This window comes from Somniosus microcephalus, chromosome 13 (assembly GCF_052327205.1).
Source record: "Somniosus microcephalus isolate GS21.2 chromosome 13, FLI_Smic_1.0, whole genome shotgun sequence".
Taxonomy (NCBI): Eukaryota; Metazoa; Chordata; class Chondrichthyes; order Squaliformes; family Somniosidae; genus Somniosus; species Somniosus microcephalus.
Window position 1 is genome coordinate 34,118,303 of NC_140999.1, and position 26,383 is coordinate 34,144,685.

At 44.7% G+C, this 26,383-nt stretch overlaps 1 protein-coding gene and 1 long non-coding RNA gene across 2 annotated transcripts; one reads left to right on the plus strand and one right to left on the minus strand.

The window, feature by feature from the left end:
* Positions 1-750: 750 nt before the first annotated feature.
* Positions 751-24,204, minus strand: LOC147108204 (uncharacterized). Its single transcript, XR_015080549.1, has 3 exons — positions 24,046-24,204; positions 10,867-10,945; positions 751-949 (listed from the first exon to the last, which is right to left on the minus strand). It is a non-coding gene; the product is annotated as an uncharacterized LOC147108204 (long non-coding RNA).
* Positions 21,937-23,440, plus strand: LOC147108205 (uncharacterized). Its single transcript, XM_086004734.1, has one exon. The coding sequence runs from the start codon at positions 22,042-22,044 to the stop codon at positions 23,335-23,337; it is 1,296 nt and encodes a 431-aa protein (XP_085860860.1). The 5' UTR covers positions 21,937-22,041; the 3' UTR covers positions 23,338-23,440.
* Positions 24,205-26,383: the final 2,179 nt, after the last annotated feature.

Consider the following 26,383-nt stretch of genomic DNA (forward strand, 5'->3'; position numbering starts at 1 on the left):
TAGACTGGGTATTATGTAACGAGAAAGGATTAATTAGCAATCTTGTTGTAAGAGGCCCCTTGGGTCGGAGCGATCATAATATGATCGAATTCTTCATTAAGATGGAGAATGAAGTAGTTGACTCGGAGACTAGGGTCCTCAATTTAAATAAAGGAAACTATGATGGTCTGAGGAGCGAGTTGGGTAGGATTGATTGGGGAATGGCACTCAATGGGTTGACGGTGGATAGGCAATGGCAAACATTCAAAGACCGAATGGATGAACTACAGAATTTGTTCATCCCAGTTTGGCATAAAAATAAAACAAAAAAGGTGACCCAACCGTGGCTAACAAGGGAAATTAGGGATAGCATAAGGTCCAAGGAGAGGGCATATAAATTGGCCAGGAAAAGCAATAATCCTGAGGATTGGGAGCAGTTTAGGATTTGCGAGTGGGTGGGCTGTTAAAAGTGCTGAAATTGATAGGGCATCGGAAACCCGCCTTACCCCACCGACTTCTGCCTTTTACTCTGGCGCATTTCTCAGTGCACCAGAGACCCGCTCGGGAGAGGCGGGCGACCTCATTTAAGTATTTAAGAGGTCGTTAACAGACCATTAAGAGGCTTTTTAACCTGAGGTTTCAGCTTTTACTGGTTGTGCACGGGATTCACGTGCTTCCTGAAACGCACCTGTCAAAGCAAGGCGAGAGGTGAGTGGCTGTTGTGTGAGTTGAACAATTTACAGTTGAAATAATCACATAAATACTCAGACCTCACTCCTGCTTCCTTGCCTAAGGGAAAGGCTCTTGCTGGCACCATTGTTGCATAAAATTTGCTTTCAGGAGTTTGCAGCTGATTTCTGCAACCTCGGAAGTCACTCTCACTACTTTGGAGGATTGTGCCTCTGATCTTCACTTTACCTGGTACCTATCAGATCAGCATGGGTGCCGCTTATTCTGTTTCACCTTGGACCTGGGATTCAACAAAGGAGGACAAAGGGATTAATTAAGAAAGGGAAAATAGAATATGAGAGTAAGCTTGCAGAGAACAGAAAAACTGACTGTAAAAGCTTTTATAGATATGTGAAGAGAAAAAGATTGGTGAAGTCAAGCGTAGGTCCCTTGCAGTCAGAATCGGGGGAATTTATAATGGGGAACAAAGAAATGGCAGACCAACTAAATACATATTTTGGTTCTGTCTTCACAAAGGAGGACACAAATAACCTCCCAGAGATGCCGGGGAACATAGGGTCTGATGAAAGGGTGGAACTGAAAGAAATCAGTATTTGTAGGGAAATGGTGTTAGGAAAATTGATGGGACTGAAGGCCGATAAATCCCCAGGGCCTGATAATCTACATCCCAGGGTACTTAAGGAAGTGGCCCTAGAAATAGTAGATGCATTGCTGGTCATCTTCCAGAACTCGATAGACTCTGGAACGGTACCCATGGATTGGCGGGTAGCTAATGTTACCCCACTATTCAAAAAAGGTGGTAGAGAAAAGGCGGGGAATTATAGACCGGTAAGCTTGACATCGGTAGTGGGGAAAATGCTATAGTCCATTATAAAAGATGTAATAGCAGAGCACTTGGAAAGCAGTGACTGGATCGGACAAAGTCAACATGGATTTACAAAAGGTAAATCATGCTGGACTAATCTACTGGAATTTTTTGAGGATGTAACGGGTAAAATAGATAAGGGAGAACCAGTAGATGTGGTGTATTTGGACTTTCAGAAGGCTTTCGATAAGGTCCCGCATAAGAGATTAGCGTGCAAAATTAAGGCACATGGGATTGGGGGCAAGGTATTGACTTGGATAGAGAACTGGTTGTCGGACAGAAAGCAAAGAGTTGGAATAAACGGGTCGTTTTCCGAGTGGCAGGCAGTGACTAGTGGGGTACCGCAAGGATCGGTCCTAGGACCCCAGCTGTTCACAATATATATTAATGATCTGGACGAGGGAATTGGATGTAATATCTTCAAATTTGCAGACGACATAAAGCTGGGGGGGAGGGTATGCTGTGAGGAGGATGTCGTGAAACTCCAGTACGATTTGGACAGGTTGGGTGATTGGGCAGAAACATGGCAAATGCACTATAATGTGGATAAATGTGAGGTTATCCACTTTGGTGGCAAAAACAGGAAGGCAGATTATTATTTGAATGGTAATAGATTGGGAAAAGGGGAAGTGCAAAGAGACCTGGGTGTTCTTGTACACCAGTCGCTGAAGGTAAGCGTGCAGGTGCAGCAGGCGGTTAAGAAGGCAATTGGTATGTTGGCCTTCGTAGCAAGAGGGTTCCAGTACAGGAACAAGGATGTCTTGCTACAGTTGTACAGGGCCTTGGTGAGACTGCACCTTGAGTATTGTGTGCAGTTTTGGTCGCCTTACCTGAGGAAGGACGTTCTTGCCATGGAAGGAGTACAGCGAAGATTCACCAGGCTGATACCTGGGATGGCAGGAATGACGTATGAGGAGAGATTGTGTCGATTGGGCTTATACTCACTGGAGTTTAGAAGATTGAGAGGGGATCTCATCGAAACCTATAAAATTCTGTCAGGCCTGGACAGACTAGATACAGGAAGGATGTTTCTGATGGCTGGGGAGTCCAGAACCAGGGGTCATAGTCTAAGGATAAGGGGTAAGCCATTTAGGACTGAAATGAGGAGGAATTTCTTCACCCAGAGAGTGGTGAACCTGTGGAATTCTCTGCCACAGAGGGCGGTGGAGGCCAGTTCATTAAGTATATTCAAGAAAGAGTTGGATATATTTCTTAAGGCTAAAGGGATCAAGGGATATGGGGAGAAGGCAGGGACCGGGTACTGAATTTGGATGATCAGCCATGATCTCATTGAATGGCGTAGCAGGCTCGAAGGGCCAAATGGCCTACTCCTGCTCCTATCTTCTATATGCAAGTTAAGTAACAAAGTTTTAAGCTTTAATCTAAGACCTTACTACTTGAAGAAACTTTCTGGCTGCTTTATTTTAAATTAAGAAACTGAGGTGCAAAGGGATTTGAAATGGGAGAGGAGGCACCAATTTACACATCCTTCTTACTTCATGCATCTTCATTCTGTTGAAATCAATGCTAATCATACTGACTCCTCTTAGTCATTCTTTCCCAGGACCTCCAAAATATGGAACTTACTACCTCCCTCATTCAACCCTTTCTTTTTACAATTTACAAGATTTTTTTTTAAATCCAAGTTCGGCATCACCATAATCATCACTTCTTGATGTATCTTATCTTATAAAAAAACTTTTTGGGGTCCTGAAATATGTATCTGAATTTCTCAATTTTAAAGAATGCCAAATTTTGTGTGTGATGCAAAAGCAAAGACAGGCAGACTCAGTAGTCACAAAAATCAAAATTTTGTCGACATTAATGTCATTAAAATGTTTGTGACAAACACATATTGACTGGTACAATAATGCATAACAGAGGTGATTTCCCTCATCCTTCCATCTGGGTGCAATGGATTTGCAACACACTGGGAGTACACTGCGCCTAGAAGTACAGTTGGTGCACCTGCCTGTATTTCCAAGACAGGCGTATTAGCCTGCAGTTGGCGTGTTGCGGCTACATGCGACAACCTTCCACTGGGCACAGGGCAGTTGATGTGGGAGATTGGCTGTTGAGGTAATTTTTGGGTAAGTGATGAAAATCAATATGTTATTTTGTTCTTCCCTTTTTAAAGACATTATGGTCTAGAAATTGGTCCACGTTTTAATAAGAACATAAGAAGTAGGAGCAGAAGTAGGCCATACGGCCCCTCGGGCCTGCTCCGCCATTCAATAGGATCATGGCTGATCCGAACCGAGACTCACGTCCACTTCCCTGCCCGCTCCCCGTAACCCCTAATTCCCTTATCAGCTAGGAAACTGTCTATCTCCGTTTTAAATTTATTTAATGTCGCAGCTTCCATAGCTCTCTGAGGTAGCAAATTCCATAGATTCACCACCCTCTGAGTGAAGAAGTTTCTCCTCATCTCAGTTTCGGCCTCACCTGCACCCTCCCCGTAAATATCGGGGCCAATGGATCTATAAGTTGTTCCATGCCTCTGCATAAATATGTGTGGTAATAACTTCAAATTTTATTCATTTGTTAAGCTGATTAATTCCAGACTGACTTGGAATTAAATACTCATTGTTTTATTTGTCTGTGCAGCACAGGAATCCTGTATGACTTCCTCAGTAATTACCCTAATAAGATCTTAAGAAGCAAATTTCATCCGGTTTGCTTTTAGCAACAGATGTAGGTCATTCAGTCCCTTGGGCCTGATCATGACTAATCTGTATCTTAATTTCATCTACCCGCCTTGGTTCTGTAACCCTTAATATCCTTGCCTAACAAAAATCTATCAATCTCAGTTTTGAAATTTTCAATTGACCTAGTCTCAACAGCTTTTTGGGGGAAAGGAGTTCCAGATTTTGTGAAGAAGTGCTTCCTGACATCACCCCTGAACGCCTAGCTCTAATTTTAAGATTATTAACCCTTGTTCTGGACTCCCCACCAGAGGAAATAGTTTCATTCTATCTACTCTATCAAATCCTTTAATTTTCTTAAACAGCTCAATTAGATCACCCCTTAATCTTCTATACTCGAGGGAATACAAAGCTAGTCTGTGCAACCTGTCCTCACAATTTACTCCTTTTATCCCTGGTATCATTCTGGTGAATGTGCGCTGCACCCCTTCCTGAGGTGTAGTGCCTAGAACTGCTCCAAATGGGGTCTAACCAGAGCTTTATATAACTGTAACTAACTTCCACCCCTTTCTATTCCGGCCCCCTTGAGATAAGAGGGCTGGAATAGAATATAATTTTCTAGTTTATTTGTCTTACCCTTCTTGATTCAGCAATTATCCAATCTAAGGGGGCAACTGCTGAATCGAGAGTGTTTTGGAAGATCATGACGAGAGCATCTATAATTTCCTCACCTACTTCTTTTAATACCCAAGGTGGAAACCATCAAGTCCCGGAGATTTTTCTATATTTTTCCTTCAAATACTATAGCTGTCACATTAATGGAAAAGAGAAATACTTTGATATCAATAGAAAACTGATGGATGAAACATGTTTAAAACTCATACAAGTTCTGGAAAAGCAGAGATCTACTGTAATACATAGAGGAAGCTTCAACCAAAACACGTAAACCCTTTCAAAACAGATCTGTCTTTCCTCAAGTATTACGCATGTGAGTGAGTCATTACGACTGCCTTTCATACATCATGCTGAAATTACAAGTTCTCATCCACTGGCATGGATAATGTTTTTTGTTGCCATGAGGAGAAAAATAAACAGCTCCAGATAGTTCCATCCCACACAAAGTAAGTTGCCTCCATTTGCTGTTGCCAATTACAAATTACACCAGTGGCTGGCTCGAACTGAAAAATCCAAGGGACACACTTGTTACAAACCATGAACCCATGGCACAAGGGAACCAAAACTGAAAGTTCTGGAGCCTAAGAATCAATCAAACAAGATACTTAAAAAGGGAAAACAACAAAATAATATGCCAAAACCCCATATAGAATAGAATCATACAGCACAGGAGGACAGAAAGAGGCCATTCAGCCCATCGTGCCTGTACTGGCTCTTTGAAAGCGCTATCCAATTAGTCCCACTCCCCTGTTCTTTCCCCGTAGCCCTACAATTTTTCCCCTTCAAGTATATATCCAATTACCTTTTGAAAGTTACTATTCAATCTGCTTCCACCACCCTTTCAGGCAGTGCATTTCAGATCAATACAACTCGTTGCGTAAAAAAAATTCTCATCTTTCCTCTGGTTCTTTTGCTAATTTTCTTAAATCTGTGTCCTCTGGATACCGACCCTTCTGCCAGTGGAAACAGTTTCTCCCTATTTACTCTATCAAATTATCTTAAAAGATAGGAAAGAGTAGAAATATCAAAAATAGAATTGTAACAAAGAAGTAGAAAATCATAACCACCACTTCCCAGTTGTTAGAGGTCAAATTCGGTTAATTTACCGATATACAAATGTAGGTATTAAGCAGCTCGGCTAAAATTTAATATACTGGTCGATTCATGATCAAATGTGCAGTTCCTAAAATCAAAGGATCGTTTAATCTCTTTTTATGTTTGCTCAATGCTTTGTAGGATTTAGCAATTTGTATATGCAAAACACCCTTCTGTATAAAAAGACCTTTAATTGTTATAGTGTGAGCAAGAGAGATTCAACAGATGTTACATATACTATCATTCGGAGCATGTGCAACCCAGTATTTGTCATAAGAAGTTTGTATGAGAATGGTCCCTGTGTGAGCGACCTGTGTGTAGGGTTGCAAAGGGGTGGAAAGTTTCATGTAAATTTCTGGAAATTTTCCACAGGAAGTTTAGCTTGGGAATTTTGCCCAAACAAAGCACATGCTAGCATAATATTAGGTTTTTTTGTATTTCTTTCATTTTTTTTCCCCCCCACAGGTCCTCTCTTAAAATTACTAACAGAGATGGAATCTTAATTATTAAGGAATTTCTTAATCAATATATGTTTACCTTCTTACTTGGCTTGTTTTAATAATTACAAGTTTTGTGTGTGACTGTGAACAAATGTGTCCTGATTGGTTGGATGAGTGGATGAACGATTAGCTCCCTCTATTGGTGATGTAGCGTCGTGCATGCACAGGTCATGTTTCCATCACATGGAGCATCGGGAAAAATTTACTCACCCTGTTGCAATCGTGCTGATCGACCGCAGTTCGACACAGAGACGAATGCCCTTTATTTCTCTGCATAGAACAATGCCACGTTTACCGTCGGATGTGTGGAAGCATTTTACCCCAGGCATTAAAGATGGAAAGACTATGTACATGTGCAAACACTGTACAAAGCCAAACGTAAAGAATGCCACAAAGATGTAGCAGCATTTATCCAAATGCAACAACTTCACTCAAAGCTCACAGCAGTCAGCCCAGAGTTCCTCTGCTTCCATTCAAGAAGATGATGGCTCACATTCAGCATCAGGCTCCTTATCATCAGCAACTCCTAGCCCACTTGGAAGGTTCTTTGATACAATGGATAACCATAGCCAGAAGGATGCAGATGAGTGCCTTGCTCGAGCTGTATATGCGACAGGCTCACCCCTCATGCTCACAGCCAATGTGTACTGGAAGAGATTTTTCAATGTTATTCGCCCTGCATACATGCTTTGTCTACTTATTTGCTGGAGGCTGAGTATAACAGAGTCCAAGGAAAGCTCAAAGAAATGATAGAGATGGCAGACTGTGTTGCAGTTATCTCAGATGGGTGGTCAAATGTACGAGGGGAGGGCATCATAAACTATATCGTCTTCACTCCTTTCCCAGTGTTCTTCAAGAGCACAGACACGAAGGACAACAGACACACAGGCACATACATTGCTGATGAGCTGAAAGCGGTCATCAACAATCTTGGATCACAAAAGGTCTTTGCAGTAGTTACTGACAATGCTGCGAATATGAAGGCTGCTTGGGCTCAAGTGGAGAAGGCCTACCCTCATATTACGTCTATTGGGTGCGCAACTCATGGGCTCAACCTGCTCAAGGACATCATGGGTTTGAGAACCATGGAAACACTGTACAAGAGAGCCAAGCAAGTTGTTAAGTATGTCAGGGGAAAACAGGTAGTTGCAGCAACCTACAACTCCAAGCAAACGACAAAGAACAAGAACACCACACTGAAGCTGCCCAGCAACACTAGATGGGGTGGCATTGTCATAATGTACAACAGCTTTCTGGAGGGCAAGGAGTCGCTGCAAGAAATGGCAATATCCCAGTCTGGGGATATGGAAACCACCATCAAGAAAATACTGCTGGATGATGTGTTTTGGGAGAGAGTGGTTAGCAGCCTTAAACTACTCTCACCAGTAGCATCTACAATTGCTCAAATTGAAGGAGATGACGCTGTCTTGTCAGATGTTCTCAGGTTTTTGCTGATTTAAAAGAACGAATCAGCATTGCCCGACCCACATCCCTGCTGCTCAAAGCAGAGGAGAAGGCAATTGTTCAATTCATACAGACGCGTCAAGAATTTTGTGTCAAGCCGATTCATGCTGGACCCAAAGCATGTTGGGAGACCAATACTTTCTGGAGAACAGATCAACTGCGCTTACAGTGTGATTTCTACCCTCTCACGCCACCTCAATCTGAACGTGGGCAAAGTCCTGGGAAGTCTGGCAAAGTTCTCTACCAAGCAAGGTCTTTGGAATGGGGACAGGATATGGGAATCATGCAAGCATATCAGTGCACATACCTGGTGGAAAGGACGTTGTGCATCTGAGGCCCTGTCACCCATTGCATCGGTGATACTCCAAATCCCACCTTCGTCAGCGGCCTCTGAACGAAACTGGTCACTTTTTGGGAATACAAAGCTGCGCAACAGGCTGACGAACAAGAGAGCGGAGAAACTGGTGGCTATCCGGGCAAACCTACAACTTATTGAGCCAGATACAGAAGTGTCCACCACACAGCTAGACAGTGACACAGAGGAGGAAATGGACACGTCAGAGTCAGAGAATCAAGAGGAGCAATGATGAGTAGAAGACTCACGAGTAGAAGACTCAAAGGGACAAAATAAGGACTAATTACAGGCTAAATAAGCTGACGCTCTTTTTATTTTATTTTAGATGGGTCTTTTTTGTGGGGGTTCAATAAAGTTCAAAATTATAACCTAAATAAAGTTTTGAAAGCCTGTTTTTATTTGTATGGAACAGTATGTCTATTTTGATGACAAAGATAATAAGGTTCAGAGACAAAAACCATCAGTGTGCAAAAAACTCAAAATTCCCATAAATTCCCAAAATTCCCATAAATTCCCATGGAAAGTTTCCTCTTTTAAAAATTCCCAGAATTTTGCAACCCTACCTGTATGAACTTCAATTTAATAAAATAGATCTTGCATACATGTGTCTATGGTGCCACCTAGTGTATTTGTATAGTATATGGAAATACAGCTGTATTCATCATCCACTTATTCCTATAGCATGAAGTATTTCATTAATATTAATATTATTGCCTATTTTAGTCAAGCTATTGGGATGTTTCATTTAGAAGAGCTATGTTATTAAAGACAGACTAAAGCTTTACAAACACAATCTTGTACAGTTATCATCATTCACTTTTCAGGTTCGCGTTTTCAACAGGCGTAAAAGAACCCATGACACTATTCAAAGAGTTGGGGAGTTCTCCCGGTGCCCAAGCTAACATTTATCCCTCAACCAACATCAGTAAAACATCTAATTTGATCATTTATCTCATTGTTGTTTGAGGGACCTTGCTGTGCACAAACTGGCACCTGCAATTCCCTCATTACAACAGTGACTACACTTCAAAAGTAATTCATTGGTTGTGAAGTGTTCTGGGGTGTCCGGATCATGAAAGGTGCTATATAAGTGCAAGTTCTTTCATTCCAAAATAAATAATAATCAGACTTCAGCTGAGTTAAGTTTTCAGACAACCTGAACAAAACAGGATAAGGGATACTTTGGGGGTAAAAGTTGTCTTGGGCAGTAGCGCAAAATGGGCAGTAGCGAATTGGCAGCCCGCTTTACATTCTGCTCGATTTTCTATTAACATCGGATGAAGTGTAAAACAGGCTGTCAATTCACTATCGCCTGTTTTGCACTATCGCCCAAGATGAATTTCACTCCCTTTAAATGTTTTCAGTTCAACACTAACACTATCATATTTTTGTGAATCATCTACATAAGAAAGTCTTATACCTGGTGCACGTCTGTCACACCATACCTTTCAAAGGTGTCACACCCGAAATGTGTCATCAGGGTTATCACATTCGTAAAGTGTCACACTTGAAAGCATCACAACTCACTCAAAGGCTGGAATTTTTACCTGGAGACCCGCTGGGAGCAGAGGGGGGGCCCAGTAGGGGGCGAGAAACCCGGAGGTCCGGGTTTCCCCGCACGCTTTGGAGTTTTAACTCCACGGCATGCGTGTGAGGTCACGGACAGGTTCCCCGTCCGGAAGTCAGCTTGATTGACAGGCTGGCTTCCAGTTGGGCAAGGAACTCTGAACAAGAGGCCGCAACTCCAGGTATGTGCAAGCCCCGCCCCCGGGGGTGGGGGTCTGATCCTTGACCCCGGGGGGATTCGATCCCCCGAATTTTTGGGGGGCACTTTAAGGGCCTGCACAGCCCATTCAGTTTCATGCATGCTCGAAACTTATCAATGGAAAAAGCCAGTCCCGGGCTACGCAGCCGGGTCTGATCCCAGGGAGGTCTGATCCCTGACCCCAGGGGGTGGGGGGAGCGGGGGATTTATAGGGGTGGCGGCCCACAAGTGGTGCTCCCTGAGGCTGTCCTGCCCTCGCTGCAAAGCAGGTTAAATCTGAGGCTTCCAGCCTCATTGTATTTAAAATGCCAATCTGCCTCCTGGGAGTGGGTTGGCTGTTCGCCCCTGTCCCTCCTCTGTTAAAACCAGAAGTGGGCGGGTGGATTGGTGGCAGGATTCAGATTTTTAACACTAACCTCCCACCCATCCCCAACCCACCCGTTTTTGGGGGGTTAAAATTCCTCCCAAAGTCTCACACATCCATAGGGCAGATGTTAGTGATTGGGCTGAAATTAGCAGAATCTATTGACACAATTTACAAAGCCTGTAAGCAGAAAGGTGAGGAAACCACTGAGAAGAATACAGGAACCTCTAGAAATTGTTATTAGAGGAAGAAAGGAGGGAACTAGCGAAGTGCATACGTGTAGAAGTAAGATATTCTTCCTGCATCATAACAACTAAAAGGATGTCAAAGAGAATTGAGCTCCCCTAAGGTTGAAAACAGGGTTAAAACTGTGAATGAACTAAAATAGTTAACATACAAAATTATTTCCTGGAAACATTCACTTATAATTTTGACTCAAAAACAATAAAACTATAGGGATAGTACATACCTGAGGGTGCTAAGCGAGACCAGGAGTAACACACTGACAACCATCATGGGGAGTGTTAATGCAAACAGCAAAGGTCCCACTGAATTGGGGAAAAAAACAAACTTAATATCCAGTTTCAATTAAAGCAATAAAAAAAATCCAGTTAAGTCCAAACCCACTAGTCTTAAATCAGTATTTTGCAAATTAATAAAAATGAGAAAGAAATTTTAGGATTACCAAAATGTAAATAAACTCGTAAATTTTAGCTATCGTCATTTCAGAAGTGAATGCACGTGCTTGACCAACTTTCTTGACTTTGTTTGAGAAAATGACATGCTAAGTGACATTGGAAAGCACTATGATGTGGTGTACTAGAATTGTTAAATTGTGGGGTCTTTTCTACCTCCTTATTCTAGATTGTTTCAACTCTCATATCTTAGATAGCTTTCATGGGTAAATCTCAACTCTCCATTCCTTCAGCAATATCTATATTCTTGCTTTTGGTTACAACCCAGCTGAAGGTAGAAGATGGGCGTAAAAGATCCCATGACACTGTTCAATGAAGATTGGGGAGGGCGGTTTCTCCCAGTGTCGTCTCCAGCATTCATCCCCCCAACCAGCACCACTAAAACAAGTCAATATCATATTCCTCTTTGGGGGACCTACTGTGTGCAAATTGGCTGTCGTAATTCTCTGCATAACTGTGAACCAGCACAGACATGATGGGCCGAATGGCCTCCTCCTCTGCTGTAAATCACAGAATCACAGAAACCCCACAGTGCAGATAGAGGCCATTTCGGCCCATCGAGCCTGCACCGACACATATCCCACCCTATCCCCGTAACCCCATGTATTTAATCCCCCTAACACTAAGGGTCAATTTATCATAGCCAATCAACCTAACCCGCACATCTTTGGACTGTGGGAGGAAACCGGAGCACCCGGAGAAAACCCACGCAAACACGGGGAGAATGTGCAAACTCCACACAGACAGTCGCCCGAGGCCGGATTCGAACCCGGGTCCCTGGCGCTGTGAGGCAACAGTGCTAACCACTATGCCACCGTGCTGCCCTTTGTCTATGCTTCTAAATGAACAACAAACCCCTTCCAGTAATTGCTTTAGCTACTGGGCTTATCCCATGTCTCCATATGTTCTCATTTCAGTCTTCAAAATTGGGGCAGCATCACATCAGAGTTTAAAATGTCAAGCAAATTTATTCTTACAAAAAATAAATGGGCAAATAATTAAGTCATATAACAGTTATTTATTTACAGTAGACATAGCTCCTCAACTAGCTAAGTAGGTGGCTCAAATAGATCTGTGATAGCAGATTCAATACTTGACATTCCCACGCATTTTGCTGTAGAAATCAATAAAGCTAACAGAATTCTGAGCTACATTACCAATCCATAGATTAAGCATGAAACCGTCACACTGAAGCTCTATAGTGCCTTGGTTAGGCTGAACCTTTAATGCTCTATTCAGTTCTGGCCATCAATGTGCACTGGAAACAAATATCTATGAAAGCGCATAGAAAAGATCCAAGAGGCTGACATACAGATGTTGGGGCTCTTCAGCCATGTCAGGAGCAAATGAGACAGCGCCTTACAGATGTTGAGTGTTCTGGGATATTCACCATTCACCTGGATGGGTGCAGCTGCAACAATACTGAAGGAGCTTGACACCATCCAGGATAAAGCAGTTGTGGTCACAATAAATACAATGTACAGGATGTACTGCAGCAACAGGTTACTTCCACAGCATTGCCCTCAGCTGTGACCTCTCCCACTCAGAAGGACAAGAACAGCACCATCACCTCCAAATTCCCCCACCATACTGATTTGACATATCAATGTTCCCTCATTATTGCTGGGTCAATATCCTAGAATTCCTTAGGCAACACCACTGTGGGAGCACCATCACCACAAGACTGCAGCTGTTCAAGGAGAAGGCCCACCACCAATGCTCCCTTTAAGCTGCATGGCCGCGCAGCTCTCGGGACCTCCCGCACAGTTGGCTTTTCCATGCGAAAGAAGGGGCCGTGCACCCAGACAAAAATACGAGGGAACACTGCCCACCACCACGTTCTCAGGCCAACTAGGAATGTGCAATTAATACAACCTTACCAGCATCGCCTACATCCCAAAAATAGAATACAAGATATTAATCTGGAGCATTATTTTAAGTTAAATAATGACTGTAAAACAAGGGAACATAGGTAAGAACTGTTAAAAAAAATGAATTCAGGACTGATGTCAGGAAGTATTTATTCATGCAAAACGCAATTAATATCTGCGACGACCTCAGGGGTAGGGTGATGGAGCCGGATCTCTGGAATCATTCAAGAAGCAGTTGGACTCTGATGGAGGAACAAAAGGCTTCTATTGAAGGATGAGCAGGATGAACCAAATTTAATCCCCAATCTGTACTTGTCAAAATGCAGCCTGCTGAGGTAAAAGTATGTTGTAGACACGCCATTGCATTATAAACAGCTACATTCCGGGTAACTTACCTCAGAAAACTGCCGTATCGTATCAACTTGTTTTCTAATTTGTATCTTACTTGTGAAATGGCATCCACCTGCTTTGTCACCTAGACAGCAGATAGATTACCTCTCAGGAAGGTTCCCCTTGAACGAGTACACTCCTTTGCTGCACCCCCTTCACTATGAAGTGGTGAATCCTCCTTTCTCCCTGGGTTCTGGAAGTACCATCAACCACGTGTTATAATGCAGTCTACGCACCTTTCACAGCAGCAATCATTGTAATCTGCTGTTGTAACACACACACACACACACACCCCCCCCCCCAGGGCATGGCATAATCGGCACTAGGTGTAGTGTATGTACCTTTAAGAGAGAACTACTTTTACAGCTCCTGTATACTGTAGTACCGGCAGTAACCACACCTGTACATAAGCCTTGAGCATGCCTCTGTACTGTCAGTCTTTAGACTACCCTCCTCCAGTAAACACCAATTGATTGTTAAGTTACAGCCTCCGTGTAGTTATTGGAAAACATCATACTTTAAGAATCACGGATTCAACAGTGGCGACGAGGTCGATTCGAATCTACCTGCAACTCTGCATTTCCCTTCAAGGACTCGCTCCGGGAGGGCGGTGGAAGAAAGTCGAGGCCAGAAGCACGGGCATCGACCACGAGCAACCGCCCAGTCATCCGGCAGAGAGTGAACATCGCAGGGGAGGCTGTTGAGAGCCGGGCTTGGTTCCCCAGCCACGACGATCCAGCAACAGACTGGCAACAGGTACAGCACAGACCCTTCCCGCACAGCGGCGGCTGGAGCCGACCGACGGCAGAGAAAAAGCCGAGCAGCGTCGACGGGGTAAGAGAGAGGGTGAAGCGCACATGGCGAAGCCGGGGGTTGAAAACCGAGCGGCGTCGAGGAAAACCAAAACAGAGAGAGAGGGTAAAGCAGCAGCCGGATTCAGGACCGAGCGGTGGCAATGGGAAAGGCGCACAGGAGAACGCGCAGAGCACAGCCAGGGCTCAAGGGCTGAACAGCGTCGGTGGGGAGAAGAAGGGAGAGCGCAGGAGACGCCATTGAGCCGCAGAGAAGAAGGGAGAGCGCGGGAGACGCCATTTTTAGAAGCCGCAGCGGAGAAGAAGGGCGAGCGCGGGAAGAAAGGAAAGCGCGGGAGACGCCATTTTGTGGCAGCGGAGAAGAAGGGAGAGCGCGGGAGACGCCATTTTAGACAGTTAAATCACACCCAGGGATGCCGAAGAGTGGCAGTATCACAGCGTTCGACAATGAAGTCGAAGATTGGGCGACATATGTGGAACGCATTGAGGTGTACTGCAGGGCGAATGAACTGCCAGATGCTAGGAAAGCACTGGTTTTGTTAAATTCCATGGGTGCAAAAACTGATGGCTTACTGCGAAACCTAATAACCCCAGAGAAGCCCGTGGATAAGAATTTCGAAGGCATAGTAGAAATCCTACAGGACCACTTAAACCCCACACCGCTGCTGATAGCAGAAAGATTTAAGTACCACAAAAAGGAACCAGCATAAAGACGAAAGTAATGCTGAGTACTTAACGGAACTGCGCAAGCTATCGAAACACTGCCAGTTTGGAGTGGGACTAGCAGATACGTTAAGGGACAAGTTTGTGTGTGGGCTTCAAAGTGAAGGAACCCAGAAACGGCTTCTATCAGAAAAGGATCTTACGCTGGACAAAGCTTTCAGCATGGCAGTATCACACGAAGCAGCCGCACGGGGCGCTGCAGAGATACAACGGAGACCGCAAGAATATGGCACCAATGAAATGTCATATGGAGCAGGGAAGTGTTATCGCTGCGGCAGAACAACACATGACCAGAAGGATTGTTGGTTCAAGGACCAAGTGTGCAGACAGTGTGGAAAAGCAGGACACATAGCAAGAGTCTGCAGGTCAGGAAAGAAAACCAACAGCAAGAAATCTCCACAGGAGAAGTACAAAAAGGTACATAAGGTGATGGACAGTAGTTCAGATGAACAGAAAAGTGATACAGACTCCGGAAGCAAGGAGCTGGGTTGTCTGAAACTACATAAGGTAACCAAAATGGAGGATCACCAGACTATCTGGGTCACACTCAAGATAGACGGAGTCCAAGTGAAAATGGAATTGGACACAGGATCAGCCCTAACAGCCTTAAACCAAAGGGACTACAAGCGGCTATTTTCACATATACCCTTGAAAGCTAAAGAGATTGTCTTGAAGATGTACACGGGGCAAAAAGTCTACCCCAAAAGGAAAAATAAGGGTGAAAGTGATATACAAAGGCCAGGAAATACCTAAAATGGACCTATATGTATTGCCAGATGGAGGACCACCACTACTAGGATGTGAATGGATCCGGAAGATACAATTAGATTGGCATTCCATACAGGCACTGAAGGTTGAGGCCAAAAAGGATGATGACGTCACACCTGGACGACTGTCAAAAATGCTAACTGACGCAAAAGAAGTGTTCCAGGAGGGACTCCGAACACAAAGGCATAACAGCAATGATTAAAATAGAGGAAAATGCAAGCCCAAAGTTTTTTTTAAGGCCAGACCGGTGCCTTATGCGATCCGACCAGCCGTCAAAGCAGAGCTGCAAGGGTTGGAACGTTCAGGAGTACTGTCCAAAGTAGACTGGAGCGAGTGGGCTACACCCATCGTTCCTGTAATAAAGAGGTCGTTGAGTAATACGCCTGGGGAACCATAGAAGGTCCGCATCTGTGGGGGTTTTAAGGTGACAGTGAACCCAGTCCTTCACATGGTACAATATCCGCTTCCACGGATTGAGGATATTTTCGCCTCGCTATCTGGAGGTAAACACTTCACCAAAATTGATCTGGCCCAGGCGTACTTGCAAATGGAGGTAGAAAAAGGCTCGAAACAATACCTCACGATCAACACTCATAAAGGTCTCTACCAGTACAACCGGCTGGTGTTCGGGGTAGCATCGGCTCCGGCTATTTGGCAAAGGGCAATGGATCAAGTCCTGCAAGGGATTCCAGGGACCCAGTGTTATTTGGACGACATCCTGGTCACGGGCGAAAATGACAGTGATCACCTCGCCAACCTGGAGAAGGTGCTCACTAGATTAAAGCAATATGGGCTACAAGCTAATCGCCACAAGTGCGAGTTTTTCCAGAAGCAGATCTCGTATTGTGGCCACGTTATTGATGAAGAGGGGTTACATAAGTCCCCTGAAAAGATTGAGGCAGTAGTCAAGGCTCCAGCACCGGAAAATGTGTCACAACTGAGGTCGTTCCTCGGGCTGGTAAACTACTACCATAAGTTCTTACCAAATTTGTCCACAGTATTACACCCACTGAACACCCTACTGCAAACGGGGGTACCATGGAAGTGGAATGACGAATGTAAACGAGCTTTCCAGAAGCGCAAAGAATTGATCACATCAAAAGAGGTGTTGGCCCATTTCAACCCAGCACTACCAATTCGGTTGGCATGTGATGCATCACCCTATGATATAGGAGCGGTGCTGTTGCACAAATTCCCAGACGGGTTGGAGAGGCCAGTAGCCTTTGCGTCTCGGTCACTAACCTCAGCCGAGCGCAACTATGCCCAGGTTGACAGGGAGGCCCTCAGCCTAGTATGGGGAGTAAAAAAATTCAACCACTATCTGCATGGGCAGAAGTTCACCTTGCTGACTGACCACCAACCACTTGTCTCCATCTTCAATCCAAAGACGGGCATTCCGGTGATGACTGCACAACAGTTACAAAGATGGTTCCTTTTTCTAGGGGCGAACCAATATGAAATAGAATATAAAGGCACGAAACAGCATGGAAACGCTGATGGGCTATCACGCCTGCCACTGCCTACTGTGGAGGAAGCACCAGCAGTGGACCCTATCGAGATGTTTTATTCGTCAATAATTGAACGATTGCCAGTAACTAATGCGGATATAGAGAAGGAGACCCGCAATGATCCGACGCTGTCTCGGGTATATGATTTGACGGTGAAGGGATGGCCAACTCATGGCGACTCACTGTTGCCAGCATTCTCATCCAGAAGAGAACAGCTGTCAGTATGCCAGGGGACAGTGATGTGTGGATCCCGACTGGTAATTCCACCCAAGTTAAGGGAGAGAGTGCTCAATGAGCTTCACGAAGGTCATCTGGGAGGGGTGAAAATGAAAAGCCTTGCTAGGGCTTATGTGTGGTGGCCGGGGATCGATCAACAAATCGAGGACCTAACCAAGAGCTGCTCAGGATGCCAGAAGATCCAAAATGCACCACCACATGCCCCTCTACACCAATGGGAGTGGCCCTCCTCTCCATGGCAACGGGTGCATATTGATTTTGCTGGTCCATTCATGGACTCAATGTTCTTAATAGCAGTGGATGCTCACTCGAAATGGCCTGAGGTGATAAAAATGTCCTCAACCACTAGAGAAAACGATTGCAGTCCTACGGACCATATTTGCCAGGAACGGCTTGCCAGAGCAGATTTGCTCTGATAATGGACCACAGTTTGTGTCCGAAGAGTTTCGGAAATTTATGAGAAGGAATGGGGTAAGGCATTACACATCCGCCCCGTATCATCCAGCCACAAATGTATTGGCTGAGAGGTTCGTACAAACCTTTAAAAAGGCGATAAAGGCCATGTGCGATGATGAAATTCCACTACAGCATAAGGTGGACAATTTCCTGTTAGCCTACAGAAATGCGACATATGCAGTTACCAACCAGACCCCGGCCATGATGTTCTTTAACCGAAGGTTGAGATCTCGTCTGGATTTGCTCAGACCAAATGTGCGAAGAAATGTTGAGGATAAACAATTCCAGCACATCAATGAGAAGCCGACAAGGAGCTTCAACGTAGGACAACCAGTCTTGGCCCGTGACTACCGAACAGAGAAATGGCAACCCGGAACGATATGCACATGGCAGGGGCCATTAATGTACACAGTGGATGTCGGGGAGAACATTGTGAGACGCCACGTCGACCAGATCTTAGCGTCACAGGAACGAGTCAACCCCATGTCTCCCCTGGGGATGAACCCGACATACCGGTAGCATCTACCTCAGAAACAGTAGCAGTGGAAACTGATGAAATAACCGACGAAAAAGGGCCAGAATCGCCTCCGCACCAAGAACAAGAACCTCAGGAAAGGCGCTATCCAGAAAGGATCAGGAAGCCGCCCCAAAGACTGAATCTATAAATGGACTATTTCAGTTTAATGTGCATGTTAAAGTGTTAATTGTTATTTGAACATTATGGGTACTGCTAATCTAAAAGGGGAGGAATTGTAGTGTATGTACCTTTAGGAGAGAACTACTTTTACAGCTCCTGTATACTGTAGTACCGGCAGTGACCACACCTGTATATAAGCCTTGAGCATGCCTCTGTACTGTCAGTCTTTAGACTACCCTCCTCCAGTAAACACCTGTTGATTGTTAAGTTACAGCCTCCGTGTAGTTATTGGAAAACATCATACTTTAAGAATCACGGATTCAACACTAGGAGCACTGAATAATTATTTAACAATAGATTTTGCAAAATCTTGAGAGAATTTTAGCATGCACACCTGACACAAAATATGCTGTTAAGCTCTTCAATGATGCAGTCACCTTCACATGATCAGAGCAGTGAGCTGTCTGGAGGTTGGTCTTGATGAGACAAAATAACTCAGTGACTGCTTCTCTTAAAAGCATAGATCATTATTCACATGTCTTTCTCAGGAATTCCTTTTCCTCCTCCAATTACAAGAGGGCTACAGAAATGCCCAAAGAGATTTTGTGCAGCTAGCTCATCCTCCTAATTTTAGTAGGCTTTCTGTGTATGAAAAATGGGTGCAATTGGCTAGTGGGTGGAGAATCTAGCAAGTCAGCAGTTCTTAAAGCATTGTCGCTTGCCATTAAAAAAAATGTTTTTATTCATTCATGGGATGTGGGCATCGCTGGCAAGGCCAGCATTTATTGCCCATCCCTAACTGCCCTCGAGAAGGTGGTGATGAGCCGCCTTCTTGAACCGCTGCAGTCAGTGTAATGATGGTACTCCCACAGTGCTATTAGGGAGGGGGTTTTCAGTATTTTGACCCAGCGACGATGAAGGAACAACGATATACTTCCAAGTCAGGATGGTGTGGGACTTGGAGGGGAACTTGGAGGTGGTGGTGTTCCCATGTGCCTGCTGCCCTTGTCCTTCTCGGTGGAAGAGGTCACGGGTTTGGGAGGTGCTGCCAAAGAAGCCTTGGCGAGTTGCTGCAGTGCATCTTGTAGATGGTACACACTGCAGGCACAGTGCGCTGGTGGTGGAGGGAGTGAATGTTTAAGGTGGTGGATGGGGTGTCAATCAAGCGGGTTGCTTTGTCCTGGATCCTGTCAAGCTTCTGGAGTGCTTTTTTTGGTGTTTGAACAAAAACTTTTCTTGATGGATAATGGAGGACTATGGAAGAAACTTCCATTTTTGAGGATGATACCTTGAAGGTCTTCTGGGGGTGCAGTAAAAGAGGATGGCCCTATTTGAAAGGAAATTGACCCACCATCAAAGCTGCTTGAACAGAGATTGCTTAGAGACAGTGCCGTCTCCCAGGACCACTGGGAACACATGAGGAAGAAGTTTAGTGGTGTCAGAAGGAGTACCAAAACAAATACACCTGTCTTTGCAAAAATTATTTTACTGTTGGGATGTAACGTGCATGCCAAAACAAAAATTGTGAGTCCAGCACCCTCAGAGAAGTAGCATGGAGACAAAGTTCTCCCTTTTTCTACAAACGCCTACTGCACAGAAGCTGTAGGGCACACAAATAGTACAGGTACTTAGAAACAGAATAATTTCACAACAGGAGGGCCAAATGTTAAAATAAAATTCTAGTGCAGCCCCAAGAGTGGGACTTCAGAACAAGCAAAATAACAAAACTAATACCTCCTAATTTGTAGGAGGCAATACATTTACAGTATTTAAGCGATACAGATAGAGAAGTGCGATGGGAGAAAAGGATAGGCAGAGTAATTACAGGTTAGTCAGCCTAACCTCGGTGGTGGGAAAATTATTGGAAAGAATTCTGAAGGATAGGATAAATCTTCATTTAGAAAGACACGGATTAATCAAGGATAGTCAGCACGGATTTGTTAAGGGAAGGTCGTGTCTGACAAACTTGATTGAATTTTTTGAGGAGATAACAAGGAGGGTAGATGAGGGTAGTGCGCTTGATGTAGTGTATATGGACTTTAGCAAGGTTTTTGATAAGGCTCCACATGGCAGACTGGTCATGAAGTTAAAAGCCCATGGGATCCAGGGCAAAGTGTCAAATTGGATTCAAAACTGGCTCGGAGACAGGAAGCAGCGGGCAATGGTTGATGGGTGTTTTTGTGACTGGAAGGCTGTTTCCAGTGGGGTTCCGCAGGGCTCAGTACTAGGTCCCTTGCTTTTTGTGGTATATATCAACGATCTAGACTTGAATATAGGGGGCATGATTAAGGAGTTTGCAGATGATACTAAAATCAGCTGTGTGGTTGATATTGAAGAAGGAAGCTGTAGACTGCAAGAAGATATCAATAAATTGGTCAGGTGGGCAGAACAGTGGCAAATGGAATTCAATCTGGAGAAGTGTGAGGTAATGCATTTGGGGAGGGCTAACAAGGGAATACACGTTAAATGGTAGGACACTGAGTAGTGTAGAGGAACAAAGGGACCTTGGAGTGCATGTCCACAGATCCCTGAAGGTAGCAGGCCAGGTGGATAAGGTGGTTAAGAAGGCATACGGAATGCTTGCCTTTATTAGCTGTGGTATAGAATACAAGAGTGGGGGGGGGGGGGGTTATGCTTCAACTGTATAAAATACTAGTTAGGCCTCAGCTAGAGTACTGTGTGCAGCTCTGGTCACCACATCACAGGAAAGATGTGATTTCACTAGAGAGGGTAGAGAAGATTTACAAGGATGTTGCTGGGAGTAGAGAATCTTAGCTATGAGGAAAGACTGGATAGGCTGGGTCTGTTTTCCTTGGAACAGAGGAGGCTGAGGAGAGACCTTATTGAGGTGTATAAAATTATGAGGGGCCTAGATAAAGTGAATAGAAAGGACCTATTTCCCTTAGCAGAGGTCTCAAAAACCAGGGGGTACAGATTTAAAGTAATTGGTAGAAGGTTTAAAAGGGATTTGAGGGGAAATTTCTTCACCCAGAGGGTTGTGGGGGTAGAGGCAGAAACCCTAACCACATTTAAAAAGTACTTGGATGTGCACTTGGGATGCTGTAACCTGCAGGGCTACGGACCAAGAGCTGGGAAATGGGATTAGGCTGGATCGCTCTTTGTTGGCCGGCACGGACACGATGGGCCGAAGTGCCCTCCTTCCTTGGTGTAACTTTCTATGATTTTATGATGTGTCCCCTTTAGCCCCTCCCTGTTCCCTTAATTCTCTAATTGACTTCACAGGTATTCCTCCGTAAACCATGAATAGCTTCTGAACGGAATGATCAACTAAATATAAAATACAGCGTCAGTTATATTTTGTATGTAAGCACCATACCTATTCATGTTTCGATGTTGGGATTTGGGGATAATGCCGGTTATTTCTACAAAATAATCCGGCATATATTTCTGTCAATAGAATGGCAATAAAATTTGCGTAAAATTCACGACATACATCCGCCAACGTCATAATTGATACCGTTTTGACTTTGTGATGTCCCACCTTGTACTGGACAATCTGAAGGATTGAATTCTTCATTCTTTAACAATGTGTGCATCGTCGGAGAAACGCTATTTGCGTAGACCTTCTCAACTGAGAACAATGTTACAGAACGGTCAGAGGACTCCGACTTTTGGTGCGGAGAAGTACAAAGTATCAAAATCCCCAACATTAACTGGGACGGGTAAGGACGGGAAACCAAATTCAGCAGTTCAATCAGAAGCGAAGATGAACTCGAATTGCTTGACTATGAGGACGGGCGCGCTAGTAATTGACATGGGATCGGGCAGTTGCAAGGTGGGGTATGCCGGCCAGCCCAGGCCTGATTCCGTCCTGGCATCAATAATAGGATACCCGAGAGGGAGGAGTAAACGTACCCACATCACTGTGGGTAAAACGGTCTCAACCGAGTCAGATCTCAAACTAATTCAGCCAACCCGGCACGGAATCATTGTGGACTGGAGAGCGGCAGAAGATCTCCTCCGGCACGTGTTTTATGAGGATCTGAAGGTTTCTCCAGAGGAACACGCAATCCTAATCTCAGAGCCCCCTCTCGGTCCCACTACCAATAGAGAGAAGATCGCAGAATTTCTGTTCGAGCGTTTTAATGTCCCAGCCATGCACGTCTCTTACCAGTCAGTGCTGGCTGTCTATTCTTACGGAAAAACCACGGGGCTGGTGGTAGATTCTGGTGATGGTGTGACCCATGCTGTCCCCGTTCATGACGGCTACAACTTGCCTGATGCAATCAGTCGAATCGATTTGGGCGGCCACGATCTCACTTCTTACCTAATAAAGCTGCTCAGTGAGGCAGGTAATGTGTTTCATGAGAAGGGCAGGTACATAGTAGAAGACATCAAGCAGAAATGCTGTTACGTAGCCGTTAATTATCAAAACGAGATAACCCAGCTGGATCAAGAACATCTTGTCGACTATGAACTACCAGATGGTCATGTCATCACCGTTGGAAGAGAACGTTTTAAATGCCCAGAAGCTCTCTTCAATCCATCGGTCATGGGATCAAACCAAGAAGGTATCCACACAACGACCATCAACAGTTTGAAAAAGGTCCAGCCCCAGGTTCGGCAGCTCATGTACGATAATGTTCTGTTGAGTGGAGGCTCGACATTATTCGAAGGCTTTAATTTTCGTTTCTGCCAAGAGATTTTTGCCCTAGTTCCTAATGATATTAAAACCAAAATCCACGCTGTTCCAGAGAGGAAGTATGCTGTCTGGATTGGTGGCTCCATATTGGCCTCACTACATGCCTTCCAGTCTCTGTGGGTTCGCCGGGAAGATTATCAAGAAGGAGGCCCATGCATTGTGCATCGTAGGTGCTACTGAGCCCATTGTTTTTCTTTTGTCCTAATATAGTTTGAGTATTAAATATTTTAAATTCAAAATGTCATTTTGTATAAAGATGATAATAAAGGATTGGTATATCAGCTGTTGCTGGGTTATTACTTTTCCCAATTCAGAGCTATTAAGGCCAATTTCAAATATTTTTCTTTGTAAATTATTACGGCCACCTTCCAGCTTACAGTACCATTTAAAATACTTTATTAGAAATTAGTTTCAAGGTATTAACCCATCAAAGAAATGCACCTATGTAAAAATTCATAGTTTGTTTTATTGCTGGATATAGGATTTTTCTAACGTTTGAGTCCCGTCATCTGGCGTTCACGGAGCCTCAAAATGGGGTCGGTAGCCTTAGCGCCCAATTAAAACGGGCGATGCATCCGGCTCTATTTCAAAAGGCGCCCACTGTCAGGTGTTCAAAGCACCCTCTTGATTCAGACGATAGGCCACTTTTAATATGGAAATCGAGGACCTGTGACGTAAATAGGATCCCAATTGCCATTTCAGATAGGAACTGGTTCAAACAGCTCCATGGTGATGAAAAAGAGGCGCTCTAAAGGTTAAGTACTGGAATTATTTTTGTGGGCTCTGGTGGAGCAAGAGTGTGCCTCCGGGGCCCAAAAATAACCTGGGCAGCTGTTACTCCACCACCCCCCTCGAGATCGGATCCCACCCCACTCCCCTGCAACTTACCTTGTTGGCAGCAGCTTCTGGCAAGCTGGGTCGGTCTGCCGTTTGGCGCCTGCAGCTCATCTGGTGAATTTAAATGGGGCTAGCGCCTCAAAATCACAGGGGCTACTTCCTCGCCGGAATGGCCCACCAACCGGGGTGCTCCGTTAGTCGGCCGCCTAAAAGTCCAGATCGGTCCCAAGATGTGCACAAGGCTCCTCATGTTTTTGATTATTATGCAAATTAGGGGCGGTCCCATAATGCAATTGGAGCAACAAACAACAACTTGCATTTATATAGTGCCTTAAACATAGTAGAACGTCTCAAGTGCTTCACAGAAGGGTTATCAGACAATTTGACTCTGAGCCACATAAGAAGGTATTAGGACAGGTGACCAAAAGCTTGATTAAAGACATAAGGCAGGATTTTCATTGGGCCTTGGAGGCGGGATTGGAGGCATGTGGGGGGTTAAAATCTTGAAATCGGGGGGGGGGGGGGTGGCACGAACCCATCCCGCCCCCATGCCAGTTTCAAAGGAGGCGGATACCCGATCTGTGCTGGGACCCCCCTCCCCAAGGTTGGGAAGGGGATTAGTGCCAATTAACTGCCTGTTGACAGGTAGTTAACAGGCAGTTTTTAGCCTAATCCCTATTTTTATTGCTGAAGTGTGGGATTCCCGACGGCTCCAAACCATGCCAAGTTAGCGAGGTGGGCCGTCGGGCTGAAGGGTTCGAGATGTCCGGTGTTCAGATGAGTGATGGGTGCATGAGTTCAGAGGTAAGTGTGTTTAAAGAAGTTTTACTTACATTTACTTACCTTTACAGCCTTCCTTCAGGTCCAGGAGCCCCTCATCTCACCGGCACAGAAAGCAGAATGGCCGCGAGCTGTCAAAGGTTGCAGCATTCAGCTTTCTGTTCTGGAGAGATCTCTAAATCAGCCTGAGAGGAAGGAATTAACTTGGAGTACAGATTGTCAGTGTTTGACAGCTTCAAAGAGCTGGCAAACGCTGATATTTCATCTGTCAAAAGCTCGAGAAGGATGAGGTGGGGTAGTGCGCCATATCACATAGGATGACTTTGAAAAGGGCCGTTTCAGTACTGTGGCAAGGGTTTAAACCTGATTGGAGTGGTTCCAACATGGAGTCGTGGGAAAGATGAGCACAGATTTGGGAGGCAACAACATGTTCAAGGACTTTGGAAAGGAAAGTGAGGTTGGAGATGGGGCAGTAGTGTGCAAGGACAGAGGGGTCAAGGGTGGGTTTTTTGAGCACCTGAACAGCAGTCTATGATTCAGCACCCATATAGAATAGAAGTATAAAGCACAGAAGGAGGCCATTACACCCAACCTGCCTGTCTTTGTAAGCTATCCAATTGGTCCCACTCCCCTGCGCTTTCGTCATAACCCTGCAAATTTTGCCTTTTCAAGTACATACCCAATTCCCTTTTGAAAATTACTATTGAATCTGCTTCCACCACCCTTTCAGGCAATGCATTCCAGATCATAACTCGCTGTGTAAAATAAATTCTTATCCCCCCCCCCCGTCCCAACCCCGGCTCTTTTGCCAATATTCTTAAATCTATGTCCTATGAAAAAAAATATATAAAATGATGCTGGAAGGCCTTTTCCTTTCAGTTGGGTCCTTCACTTAAAGTTATTATTTTTGTGTAGCTGTTTCCAGTTCACTGTTTCTTTGCTATGTTGCTGTTTGAAAAAGGAAGATAGTGAAAGTTCTGTGTCAATGAGGAGGTGATATTGTTGCCCGAGAACTATATGGGAGTCGTCAATGGTATCATCAGGGCCTCAGCTGTGTGTCGCAGTGAAGTAGAAAGTCCTAAAACTTCTATTAATTCCAAGGTTGCCTTCATGCTTTCCATAACTTGTCAGAGGACCCCATACATGCACCCAGTAGACTCCTCTATACTTTCTGCCCTGTTTTGCAAGTTCCTAGACAGATTTTTCAAAGAATACAACTGTTTTTCTGAAAGCATTCTTCTTTTAAAAGTTAGGCCCTGGAGATCTGGATCTCTGGCTTTAGCAGCTAAGGAGGGAGGCAAACTGGCCCTCTGGCCAAGTGCTTCCTTCACCATTGGCATCATCTCCTCAAGTATTTTCTGCTCATCTGTGCTCTTTGCATTATCCACGGGTGCTCCACGGTGATGGCAAGTGCATGGTGCAGCTTCATTGCCATTTTCAGATAGATGTAAAGAAAGGGAAGATAATGGAAAGGTAAGAACCCTGAGATTATGCTAATTACAGGTGATTTACAACAAAAAAGGGGTAATGTGTCACCTGCATATTTTGTCCTTCATGCCTCACTACGTTATGTGGCACAGTAAGTGGTGTAGATGGGAGCAGAAAGTTG